Genomic DNA, 13,355 nt, shown 5'->3' with positions numbered 1-13,355 from the left:
AAAAAAATTCAATTGCCATCTGGCTGACAAACTGCTTGGTAACAAAGAGCAAACAATGACAAATATTGCTTTGTCATACCACAACTTGGGGTGCAGCAGAAATTCAGTCCAAATACTCTGAAATCAATAATTCAAATGATTCATCCCGTAATATTTTGCATGAAACGTAAATTTTGTCACATATGCCCATCAAGATCTAAAGCAACATCTGCAGTCACTGAAAGCAGATATTCTTTTTCTAAAATGTATTTTATTGAAAAATAGATTTTTTAATATTACAGCAAATACAAAACAATACAATTCAAAGCAATACAAAGAAAGAACACCAAAAAATAGTAAAAAACCCAAACTGCCCTCGTGAAAAGCAGATGTTAAGCTTCTCTTTCATTCTGAAGAAGTCTAACATTCCCTTCATTATAATTCATGTACTCATTCTAATGTATTGCATTGGAATCAGACTTGGAGATTACTTAATAACATCAGCATCAAGAAGACCATTGGAAAATTGGTTCAGAGAATTATTTCCTGAACCTCAAGTTCCGTTAAGTGCGATGGCAATTCACAATTTAATTAATACCAAGCTGTAAAACAAAACAACCATGCCATCTGCTCGGATCCATCTATGAATTTATAATAAGGGTCAAGAGGGACACAGTCGGCTTTAAATAAATTCTAGTTTCAAACTGTCATGCATAGAAGATTTTTTTTTAAATCTCACAGTGAAATTAAAATCAAAATGAAATTAAGTTTGAAAATGGATTACAGAGGGAGTTCAAAAACAGCCCACCATCGAGAAGTAGGATGTGGATTTGGCTGATTTCCCAACCACAGCTATGTTTCTGTTGTGAAGGAAGTGCTATTGAAAAGGTGGCAGCTCAGAATGGAAACCATGAACTCCAGGTGAACTGTCTGGTATCATGGCCTTAGTTTAGTATCAAATACAGAATTAGATTTTGTCCTGAAAATTCATGAGTTGCTACAATAACTAAGTGAACAAAATTGGCCATTTTGTCAAAGTGTAACAATAACTGAGGGATGTCCATCAAGAAAAGCTAAAGGTTATACTATGATTATCAAATATAAATAAATGGTAATGAGCAGTAACACAGTCCAATGTACTGAGGCACAGCTGTTGGATTATCCTAATTATGAGGCATTCAGAAAACAGTTACTTTGAGCAAAATAGGAACAGAGAATACAGGAGCAGAATTAGACTATTCAGCCCTTTGAGACTACTCCACCATTCAATATAATCATGATGTGGAGGTGCCAGTGTTGGACTGGGGTGGACAAAGTAAAAAATCACAGGACATCGGGTTTTAGTCCAACAGCTCCGAACACTTGCAGTTTCAAATAAACTTGTTGGATTATAACCTAGTGTCATGTAATTTTTGACAATGTGATCATGACTGATCATCTAACTCAAAACCCTATTCTTGCTGTGTCCTTTGATTCTTTTAGTCCCAAGAACTATATCTACAACTTTCTTCAAAGTCTTCAATATTCTGGCCTCAACAGATTCCTGTTGTAGAGCATTCCACGGTCTCACCACTCTCTTGGTAAATACATTTCTCCTCATCTGGGTCCTAAAAGGCCTACCCCTTGTTGTTGGTCTGTGACCCCTGGTTCAGCAATTTCCACTCATCCTGTTAGAATTTTACAGGATTCTATGAGGGTCCCCCTCATTCTTTAAACACCAGTAAATATAATCCTAACTGATCCAGTCTCTCCTCATATGTCCCTCTATTCCAGGGATCAGTCTGGTAAACCTTCTTACCTCTGAGCTTACTTTTATAATCAGGACTCCTGCCCACCTTCCGAGGACCCCTTCGCCCACCTCCAACACACTGCATCCACCTGGACACACCGCGCTGGCCTATTACCTGCCCTCGACCTCTTCATTTCCAACTGCTGCCGGGACATTAACTGCCTCAACCTGTCTACCCTCCTCCCCTACTCCAACCTCTCACCCTCACAACACGCAGCCCTCCACTCCCTCTGCTCCAATCCTGACCTCACCATCAAACCAGCAGATAAAGGGGGTGCATTGGTAGTTTGGCGTACTGACCCCTACACCGCTGAAGCCAGACGCCAACTCGAGACACCTCCTCCGCCCGCCCCCTCGACCATGACCCCACCCCCCCATCACCAAACCATTATCTCCCACACCATACACAACCTCATCACATCAGGAGATCTCCCAACCACAGCTTCCAACCTCATAGTCCGGGAACACCACACTGCCCAGTTCTACCTCCTTCCCAAGATCCACAAGCCTGACCACCCTCGCCGACCCATTGTCTCAGCATGCTCCTGCCCCACTGAAATCATCTCTACCTACCTCAACACTGTCTTATCCCTCCTAGTCCAGGAACTCCCCACATATGTTCGAGACATCAACCATGCCCTCCACCTCCTCCAAGACTTCCGTTTCCCCGGCCCCCCATGCCTCATCTTCACCATGGATATCCAATCCCTCTACACCTCCATCCGCCATGACCAGGGCCTCCAAGCCCTCTGTTTCTTCCTCTCCCAACGTCCCCAACAGTACCCTCTCATTCATTTGGCCGACACTCTCATTCATTTGGCCGAACTGGTCCTCACCCTTAACAATTTCTCCTTCGAATCCTCCCACTTCCTCCAGACCAAAGGGGTAGCCATGGGCACCTGTATGGGCCCCAGCTATGCCTGTCACTTTGTTGGCTATGTAAAACAGTCCATCTTCTGTAGTTACACTGGTACCACTCCCTATCTCTTCCTCCGCTATATTGATGACTGCATTGGCGCCACCTCGCACTCCCGTGAGCAGGTTGAGCAATTCATCAACTTCACCAACACATTCCAGCCTGACCTTAAATTTACCTGGACCTTCTCTGACATCTCCCTCTCCTTCCTGGACCTCTCCATCTCCATTAATGACGACCGACTTGACAACAACATTTTTTACAAACCCACTGATTCCCACAGCTACCTGGATTACACCTCTTCCCACTGTACCTCCTGCAAAAATGTCATCCCGTATTCCCAATTCCGCCGCCGTATCTGCTGCCAGGAGGACCAGTTCCACCACAGAACACACCAGATGGCCTCCTTCTTTAGAGACTGCAATTTCCCTTCCCACGTGGTTAAAGGTGCCCTCCAACGCATCTCGTCCACATCCCACACCTCCGCCCTCAGACTCCACCCCTCCAACCGTAACAAGGACAGAACGCCCCTGGTGCTCACCTTCCACCCTACCAACCTTCACATAAACCAAATCATCCGACGACATTTCCACCACCTCCAAACAGATCCCACCACCAGGGATATATTTCCCTCCCCACCCCTTTCCACCTTCCGCAAAGACCGTTCCCTCCGTCAGGTCCACGCCCCCCAACAACCCACCCTCCCGTCCTGGCACCTTCCCCTGCCACCGCAGGAATTGCAAAACCTGCGCCCACACCTCCTCCCTCACCTCCATCCAAGACCCCAAAGGAGCCTTCCACATCCATCAAAGTTTTACCTGCACATCCACCAATATCATTTATTGTATCTGTTGCTCCCGATGCGGTCTCCTCTACATTGGGGAGACTGGATGCCTCCTAGCAGAGCGCTTTAGGGAACATCTCTGGGACACTTGCACCAATCAACCACACCGCCCTATGGCCCAACATTTCAACTCCCCCTCCCACTCTGCCGAGGACAAGGAGGTCCAGGGCCTCCTTCACCGCCACTCCCTCACCACCTGACGCCTGGAGGAAGAACACCTCATCTTCCGCCTCGGAACACTTCAACCCCAGGGCATCAATGTGGACTTCACCAGTTTCCTCATTTCCCCTTCCCCCACCTCACCCCAGTTCCAAACTTTCAGCTCAGCACTGTCCCTGTGACGTATCCTACCTGCCTATCTTCCTTTCCACCTATCCACTCCACCCTCCTCTCTGACCTATCACCTTCATCCCCACCCCCATTCAATTATTGTACTCTATGCTACTTTCTCCCCACCCCCACCCTCCTCTCATTTATCTCTCCACCCTGTAGGCACTCTGCCTCTATTCCTGATGAAGTGTTTTTGCCCAAAACGTTGATTGTCCTGCTCCTCTGATGCTGCCTGAACTGCTGTGCTTTTCCAGCACCACTCTAATCCAGAATCTGGTAAACCTTCTTTGTTTTCCCTCAACAGCCAGAGCATCCTTCCTCAGATTATGAGACCAATACTGCAGAAGATACTCCAGTAGTGGTCTTATCAATGCCCTCTACAGCTGCGGCAAGACATCTCTGTCCCTGTACTTGATTCCTCTCGCTATGGATGCCAACATACCATTTGCTTTCTTCACTGCTTACAGCACCTGTATATTTACTTATTAAACCTCGCCCTTTCAATAATAATCTGTCTGCTGTTTTTGCTAACAAAGTGGAAAACCTCACATTACCTACATTAAACCGCACCTACCATGTATTGCCCACTGACTTAAAATGTCCTCATTGCTGTAGCTTCTCTGCATCCCCCTCACAGCACAGCCTCCCACCCAGCTCTGTGTCATCTACAAATTTGAAGATATGACACAAAGTTAGCTCATATAAATTTTTCATATATGTTGTGAACAGCTGGGGTTCAAACACCAATCCCTGTGGCACCCCACTAGTCACTGCCTGCTACTAGGAAAAAGATCCCTTTATTCCTACTTTTTGTTTCCTGTCATCAGGACACTATCTTCAGTCGCATGAGCTTTAATTCTGAATGCTGATCTCTTATGTGGGACCTTATCAAAAGCTTTCTGTAAACTCAAGTCAACCACAAACACTGGCTCCCCCTTATCCACTCTATTTCTTCATTGTCAAAAAAATCCAGCACATTTGGCAAGCATGACTTCCCCTTCAGAAATCCATTTTGACTCTGTCCGATTCTATCACTATATTCCAAGTGCTCTGTTATTACATTATTTATAATGGAGGCTAGCATATTTCCCATAACCACTGCCAAACTAACCAGTCACTGTTTTCTCTCGCCATCCCAGCTAAAATAGCAGGGTTACAGCAGCTATCCTCCAATCCATGGGTGCTGTATCAGAGTCTATAGCATTTGCAGGTGACCACGAACTCATCTACTATTTCGCGGGTTAATTCCTTAAGAACTCTGAATGAAGGTTACTGGGCCCCAAGTATTTACTCCTGTTAGTTTCCCAATACTAATTCCTCCTTCCCATTAGATCCTGAGATCCTGTACATTTTAGATTGCTATTTGTGTCTTCTTTTGTGAAGTGAGAACTAATATTATTTAATCAAAGTGTGAATCAGCAGGAATAATAAAACTACACAATCTATGCTCCCATGTTGATATCTTTCTAGTTACAGATATGATGCTGAACAAATAATGGGAAAGGCTGCTGAAGAAATCAGTAAATGTGTTCAAGGATCAACCAGATAACATTTGCGCAGATAGGAGGAAAAGGTGAGAATTAGATCAGTTTTGTTCACTTTCAATTGGTTTGATTATTGTTGCAAAATATTTCCCAGAATGGATATTTTCTGCTTTTAGAAACACACATTAAAACGCAAATCAACTATTTACCTCCATAGTGTGCGTTTTGCCAGAGGATGTTTGACCATAAGCAAAAATAGTTCCATTGTAACCATCAAGCACATCTGAAAAAGAATGACATATTAGTATGATTGAAAATGCAAAAATATAAGTATAAAGTTTAACATGAACTTGTTCAAATCATGTATGAGTGCTAAATTACACTTCCAAGATAAAACATAATCTGCCTACACACAATAAATGTCACTCCACTTCAGAAGTATGGCATTGCAGGTTATGCACTTTGAGGCATCTAGGATACATGACAAGATGCTACAAATCTTGCTTTAAATTTACAAAATTTATTTTGAATTATTAAATATTTACCTGATTGTGAGACATATTTGTAAATTATTAAATATTTTGAATAGTGGTCCATCTTGGGCAAACTAAATATGACTTTTCTTGAAGAACATTAGATGAATCAAACCTTTCAACATCATTCAATAGCTAATTATCAGATGCAGCAAATAATATTGTGTGTGTGACTTACATGACAGCATTAAACAAAAAGCAAAGAGAGTGTCAATGGGTGTTAATAGCAGAATAAAAGTCAACTCGCAGTTAGCAAAACCATGAGAAGAAGCACTGTGGCAGGATGGAGAATATCAAATGGAGGACAGTCTTCATGGTCTGAAATTGTTGAACTCAATATTTAGACCAGAAGGCTAGTAAATTGCCAAAGTGGAAATTGTGTTCCATTCCTCCAGCAACTTATAGCATAGTGCTTTTAGCAAAAACTGGCATCGATAAGCACCCTTTTACCTATTTGCTCGTAACCTCCTCAAAATGTTCGTATAAAATTATCAAACATGATTTCACCTTCGTGAAACCATGAAATTCAAGAAAACTTCATGTTGACACTGCCTTATCAGAGTGATTTTGTAAATCACATCGTTAACTCTTTAATAATAGATTCCATCTTTTTTTACCAAAACACTGATGTCAGGCTAATAGTTCTTTTATTTGTTCCTTTCATTAGGGATGTTTGATTTAGTATTTACCTATCTGCTGTTTCCCAAATCTAGGGAAAATCACAACCAGGGTAATCACTACCTCTGCAGAAACATCTTTTAACATGCTAGGATATAACCCATCAGGGTAAGGGGATTGGACAATTTTCCATCCCATCTATGTTGCCTGGAATTTATTTTTCAAAACCTTGTATTAATTAATTGCTCAATCTCATTATCGCCTCAGATCCCCACTACGTCTGGTATGTTTATTTGCTCTGCATTACTGCCAATTCCTTATTCTCCATTACAAGTTCTATCTCAGCTTCTAAATTAGCAATAACTATTTTCACTACTCTCCTTTTTATGTGCAAGAACTCTTTCAATCTGTTTCATGTTTTTGCTTCTTCACATTCTAGTTTCTTCCTCCTTATTCTTGCTTTTTTATCAAAAGTTTTCCAAAATCCTTAGGCTTACTTTTGCTCTTCTCAATTTAATAAGTCTTTTCCTTCAACCTAACACAATTATTAGCCTTCTTAGTTAGCCATGATTATATCGGTTTTCCCATTGGCTTCTTAAATGCATTAATGAAAAGTACTGACATTAGAATTATGTAATATTCCCGTTGCTCATCCATCATACATCTTAATCTAATATCCCAGTCCATCCTAGCCAACTCACCTCTAATGTCTATAAACTTATAAAGTTCAATATTTAACTTTCACATTTTATGCTTGCTAGAAGCTGCATATAATCATGCACATGGCCCAGTCCTTCCTCTTATTAGTTCTAATCCCTACCCAAACTGATTCTACTTTCTGCTCTTCTAAATCAAGATACTTTCTCACTTTTGTTCTTATATCACTCTTTATTTTAAGAAGCAGGAGCATGAGTAGGCAATTCAGCCCATCAAGCCTGCTGCACCATTTAATTTGACCATGGCTGATCTCAGCCTGGCCTCAATTCCACTTTCCTGCCTGCTCCCCAAAACCCTTTATCTCATTACTAATTAAAAACCTCTTAACAAGGCTATCTCACTTACTTATACATTTTGAATGTCTTTTCAAAAGTAGCTTAGAATATTTACTGGTGCCCATTACCTTGTGCAAGACAATGTGCTCAAATGAAAAGGGAAATATTAGCATATAATTTCGGTGGAAGCTTGGAACTTGAGATTTCTGGCTCAAACTCTAGATTTGGCAAAGTGGTCAAGTATTCCTCATAATTCCCTCTCCCTACTCCATAAATTGACTTTGTTTCAGTGGATTGGAGGCAAAAATCTGTAAGATTTACCTTTAACAATCTGTTTTGCACACGCATTGTAAACTTGCTCCTGGGTCGTGTTTGGAGAAAACACTTTGTCAAACACAAAAGGTTTTCCATGCTGGAAGAAGAGAAGGAAAGAAGTTCACATTTTAGAAATTCTGAAAAACAAAGGTGTTCAAGCATAATATTTATTGACTGACACTTCCTATCTAACTCTGAAAATGATGCAAATCCACATTCATTGGTGAGCCTGGTTGAACAGTCGAAAAAACATTGTATGAAAATATCCATTACATCCACAGAGCATCCATGATTTTTCAAAATTTCTTAAATTACCGACATTTAGAAAAATATGGACTAAATAGCGATAGGCAGCATGACTTTGCAGGGAGGTTGTGTCATGCAAACTTTATTGAGTTTTTTAAGGAAGTGACAAAGATGATTGACAGCAGGGCAGTAGATGCTGTCTACATGGACTTTAGCAAAGCCTTTCACAAGGTCCGTCATGCCAGACTGATACACAGGGTGAAGTCAAATAGTATCTGTGGTGAGCTGGTAAGATGGATACAGAACTGGCTTAGTCATAGAAGACAGAGTGTAGCCATGGAGGGGTACTTCACAGACTGGAGATCTGCAACCAGTGGTGTTCTGCAGGGATCAGTGCTGGTACTCATATATATAAATGATTTGGAGGAGAATTTATGTATTGCAATTAATAAGTTTGCAGATGGCACAAAGATTGGGGGAGCTGCAAATACTGAAGAGGATTGCTCGAGGAAACAGTAGGATATAGATAGGCTAGAGACTTGGTAAGAGAGATGGCAATTGGAATTTAATCCAGACAAATGCATGATGATGCATTTTGGAAGGACCTATGCAGGAGGGAAGTGTACAGGAAATGGTAAAGCCCTTAGAAGCATTAACATACAGCAGGATCTAGGTTTACAAGTCCACAGTTACTTGGAAGTGACAACACAAGTAGACATGGTTAAAAAAAAGCATTTGGCATGCTTGCCTTCATTGGGGCATGTAAATTTCAGAGTATAAAAATTGTCAAATCTTGTTATAGCTGCATACAACTTATGTTAGGTCACATGTGGAATACTGCATACAGTCCTGGTCACCATACTACCAGAAGGATGTGGGGGCTTTGCAGGAGGTACAGAAATGGTTCACCAGGATGTTGTCTGGTCTGGAGGTTATTAGCTATGGGGGAGATTGAACAAACTTGGTTTGTTTTCACTTGAATGTCAAAAGGAGAAGGCGACCTGAAAAAGGTTTACAAAATTATGAGAAGTATGGATACAGAATCGTTAGAATCGTTTTCCCCAGGGTAGAAATGTCAATTATTAGATGGCATAGGTTTAAGCTAAAAGGAGGTAAATTTAATAGAGATGTGAGAGGCAGGTTGTTTTTTTTAAACACAGTGAGTAGTAAGTCCCTGAAATGGGTTGCCAGTGGAGGTGGTGGAAGCAGATACAACAGCAATGTTTGAGCGTCACCTTGGCAGATACATGAATAGGCAACAAAAAGAGGGGTATGAACTACAAAGAGACAAAAGGTTTTTAACTTTGAAAGATGTCGTGTGTCGGTGCAGGTTTGGCAGGCCGAACAGCCTGTTCCAGTGCTCTATTGTTCTTTGTTCTATGCACATCATTTATGACCTTCATTAATTTCGGTATCTACAATACAATCTGAGATAGCATTTAAAATATTGGTGTCATACTGACTAATGTCATCATACCCACATGATTTCTGATTAGTTATACACATGAATTTCAATCTAAACTTGTGCATAAATGAAAACAAAGGTGTGGAAAATCAAAAAAATACAGCAACATTTGGTGGCGAGAGAAGAAGTCATTGGACTCAAAACAGTAACTCTGATTCTCTCTCCAGGTTACAGCCGGATCTGCTAGGTTTCCCCAGCACTTCCTGTTTTTCTTTTAGGAACTGCAATATTTTGCTTCTAATTAACCACAAGGTGTAGGAGCAGAAATCCATCATTCAACTGATAGTGTCAGCTCAGCTATTCAATAAGGTTGTGACTGATCTAATAATCCTCTACTCCACTTCCCATCCTTATGTCTACAACCCTTGATTCCCTTGCTATTTAAAAATCTGTCTACCTCAGTCTTGAATATACTTAATGGCCAATAACTTTAACTTGCACACATACTTGTTGCAGGTGTAGTGTTTAACCCAGTGCTGTCTTAAGATAAATTTGACAGGGGTTGAGTTGAAATGCGCCAACCTGATTTTTTTCTTGCTGTAAAGAACGGCATTATTAGACAGTATTTGTAATAATCTCTCTTATACTCTGCACAGGATGTAGGTCAAAATGAGTCCTCGCCCCAGCCTCAATAGAAAATTCTGCACCAATCTGACACTTACATTTCCCATACCAGCAAGCACTGAATACACTCTTCAACTTGTCCGAGACTGATACACAATGACAAGGGTAAGGGATCTTATAATTGTCCACAGTGGACAAGTAGTAAAAAGACAAAAGACATCCTCAAAAATTTTACATCAGATCCAGTTGCTTAGGCATTGAAGAGGGAGTGGGCAGGGAATGAGGGTAGAAGTTACATAGAATAGGCTGGAAACGTTTTGCACAAGGCAACACAATCACGTTTATGCAGAAGAACAGCTAAGAGCTCCAAGTTTTCTGTTTTTGCTCGATTTTGATCGAAGCTAGATTTCAAGGGAGTTATTGATGGGACAGCCAGGACAATATAGTGTTATGCTTTGAAAGCAAATTCCTTGTTGTTTTTTCATTTTTGATCAAGATAATTTTAATCTTATGCAGATATAACCCAGGATGATAATTACACATCCTAAAACTACTGAATTCTGTAATAGAGAACTGTTTGCATAAAAAAAAGAGCAGCAACCAAATGTTACATAGCCATACAATACAAAAAAGTATCTGCATAATTATCTAATGCCACATTCAACCCTTCCTATAAACAACCTAATCACCAAAATAAAATGTGCATGACGAAACAAAAGCGTAATCACTTTTTGGAAAAGCCAAATTAAATATCTGTACTGTTCAAAAAGAAACCCACTATGAATTACCCCATCAGCAGTTAAGCCTCTAGCTGCAAAGTACAAAGTCAGAATGGAGGCTGTATTTTTGAAACGCTTCCAGGTAATCTGCAATGCTCAAAATACTGCAGTTGCCTGATCACAAACACACTGAACACTGCACAAGTGCTGGTTACCCTGGTCTCCCTCCAGTATATTTACACCAACAAAGCTGCCTTGGAAATGAGGAGATTTCTAAATCCATCAAATTGCCCAAAATCCCATGCCAGTTAAATTAGTGAATCTTTCAAAATCGCCTCATCATTTTCATTTACACCACTAATGATATTGCTATGTGCTGACGTGAAACTATATTGTTAAATCAACCTTGCACAATGTGAAAAATTAATTACACATTTGCTGCCCTTTGTGAATAAAATGTTTAAAATGCATCATCTTAATGAAATAATACTTGATAACACGCAATGCAGAGAACATAAATTATTCTAGACACTTCACATCATAAGCAAATGACATGAAGAAAACAGCATTCAGCTCTCCTTCCTATTCAGTGCCTTGTAAATGCTTTGACACAAACCACTGTAGAAAGCTTCATTATTTGTTTGTACAGTATGTTGTTTCACAAGGCTTAACAGGGGATGTAATGCACAAGGCAAGTAAATGTGGACAGGATAGATTTGATCCTGTTTTGTATTCTGCTCTGAACACAGCAGGCTATGTCAATCAAATTCCCAAGTGTAAACAGGTAGTTTCGCATAGCCATGCAGATAAAAATATCTCTGCCTATGGCACATTAAAAATGATTACTTCTCAGAAATAAGCCAGATGAAACGGAGTTTCAATCAAAATACGCATATCTGATTTAAAAAATTAATTAAAGTTGAAACATTTATATTCATTGCAACTATTTCATGATTAACACATTAAGGCAGATTGAGTATTATTTATCTGTATCATCTGTAAGTCGCTGCCAATTCCATGATAAGCACGTGCTAAATAAGGTCATCTGAAAAAAGCAATCGTGGGTCAAGCACGCACAACTCTATGAGATAATCAGGACTCTAACGTAGAGATCATAATTACAAAGTTTGGAGGCGGCACCACCTTTGGAAAAGTAGTAATGAATGAGATTATAACAGAATGCAAGGAGTGCATAGATAAATCAATGAAATGGACAGCATATGGCAGATTAAATTTAATGCAAAAAAACGCAAGTGATTCAATTTAGGAAGGAAAATTGACCAGAGGTGGGAAGTAAATGATAAAATTTTGAAGAGACTGAATGAACAGAACTTCCTGGGATTCACACTCACAAGTCTTTAATGAAAGCAAGACAACCTGAAAAAGTCATCAACAAAGCAAGAGGATCTTCTGGTTTTCAAATAGGGACATAAAGTAGAACAAAAGAAATTAACGCTGAACCTTTATAAGCCTTGGGCTAAATTTTAGCGAAAGTAGTGTCCAATTCTGGGCACCACACTTTAGGAATAGCATAAAGGTCGTGGATAAAATTCAGACAAGGTTAAGCAGAATCGTATCAGCATTGAAGGGTTAAAACTTGAATTGCACTTCCTAGGAGAGGTGTTTGGAAGGGAAATTTACGAAGATGTTCAAAATTGTCAGGAGCTCTGATAGAGATGTTGAAAAGCTTCCAATGACAAATAGATGGTAACCAGAGTTAAAATAATTGACAAATAACTGAGGAGGTGGTGGGAAGGTGATGAGGAAAATCTTTTTTACACAGTAAATTTTGATGATCTGGAACAAATTGCCAGAAAATATGATGGAAGCAGATTCATTATTAACTTTCAAAAGGGAATCAAATCTCTACTTAATAAAATTGCATCTGCAAGGCAATTCAGACCAAACTAAGGAATGGGACTAATTGCAAGCTCTTGTCCACGGCAGTACAGGCCTTTGTTCCAAAGAGTCCCTACCATACTGTGTGATTCTAACTACCAGATGAAAAGATATTCATGCATATTTTGCACTCAAACAATCTCTTCCCGGCCCCACACACCCCAATCATGTAAAGGAACCCGTTTTTTAATCCTAAATTTATTCTGGTTAGAGAATAAGAAGTTTACCTGTATCTGCCTGACTTTGCCTTGACAGAGAAAGGACCAGAACATTACTTCAGAAATTATTTTAAATAGGCATTTGCCAAGTAGATATTGAAAAACAAAGAACCTGTTCTAGACTAGCATCTCAGTTAACAGAAAAAATCATTTACGGAAATGGTGAGATTTTCTGCTTTTTCCTCCCTTTATCTCCCATTTCCAAGAATGGCTTGGGTAATAAGATTAAAGACACATTTGTTGAATGCATTCACAGTGAACCATGTATGAACCACAATGAATACGTTCCAATAAAAATGACCAAGAAGTAGCAAATGCCTTGGAAACCCTTAATATTTGGCTCTAAAAATTGATCATCAGTTTCCCAGCCAAGATAACATTCAGGTAGAAGCACAGACACAAACCAGTTGACTTTCCCTGGTGCAAACTGGATGAGAATCACTA

At 40.1% G+C, this 13,355-nt stretch overlaps 1 protein-coding gene across 2 annotated transcripts in view; it reads right to left on the bottom strand.

Moving 5' to 3' along the window:
• LOC122551741 (kinesin heavy chain) overlaps positions 1–13,355 on the bottom strand; it is a 206,067-nt gene that overhangs the window by 122,660 nt on the left and 70,052 nt on the right. For both annotated transcript variants that reach the window (XM_043694135.2, XM_087989247.1), the window contains exons 2-3: positions 7,807–7,897; positions 5,552–5,625 (exon numbers count right to left, since the gene is read on the bottom strand). In XM_043694135.2, the coding sequence (XP_043550070.1) occupies positions 5,552–5,625; positions 7,807–7,897 (165 nt within the window). The remainder of the gene's footprint in view (positions 1–5,551; positions 5,626–7,806; positions 7,898–13,355) is intronic.

The sequence above is a fragment of the Chiloscyllium plagiosum genome, unplaced genomic scaffold (genome assembly GCF_037043375.1).
Source record: "Chiloscyllium plagiosum isolate Xiang-an unplaced genomic scaffold, Cpla_swu_hap1 HiC_scaffold_7, whole genome shotgun sequence".
Classification (NCBI taxonomy): Eukaryota; Metazoa; Chordata; class Chondrichthyes; order Orectolobiformes; family Hemiscylliidae; genus Chiloscyllium; species Chiloscyllium plagiosum.
Note: the sequence above shows the minus strand (reverse complement) of the source record. Positions and strands in the feature narration are given on the sequence as shown.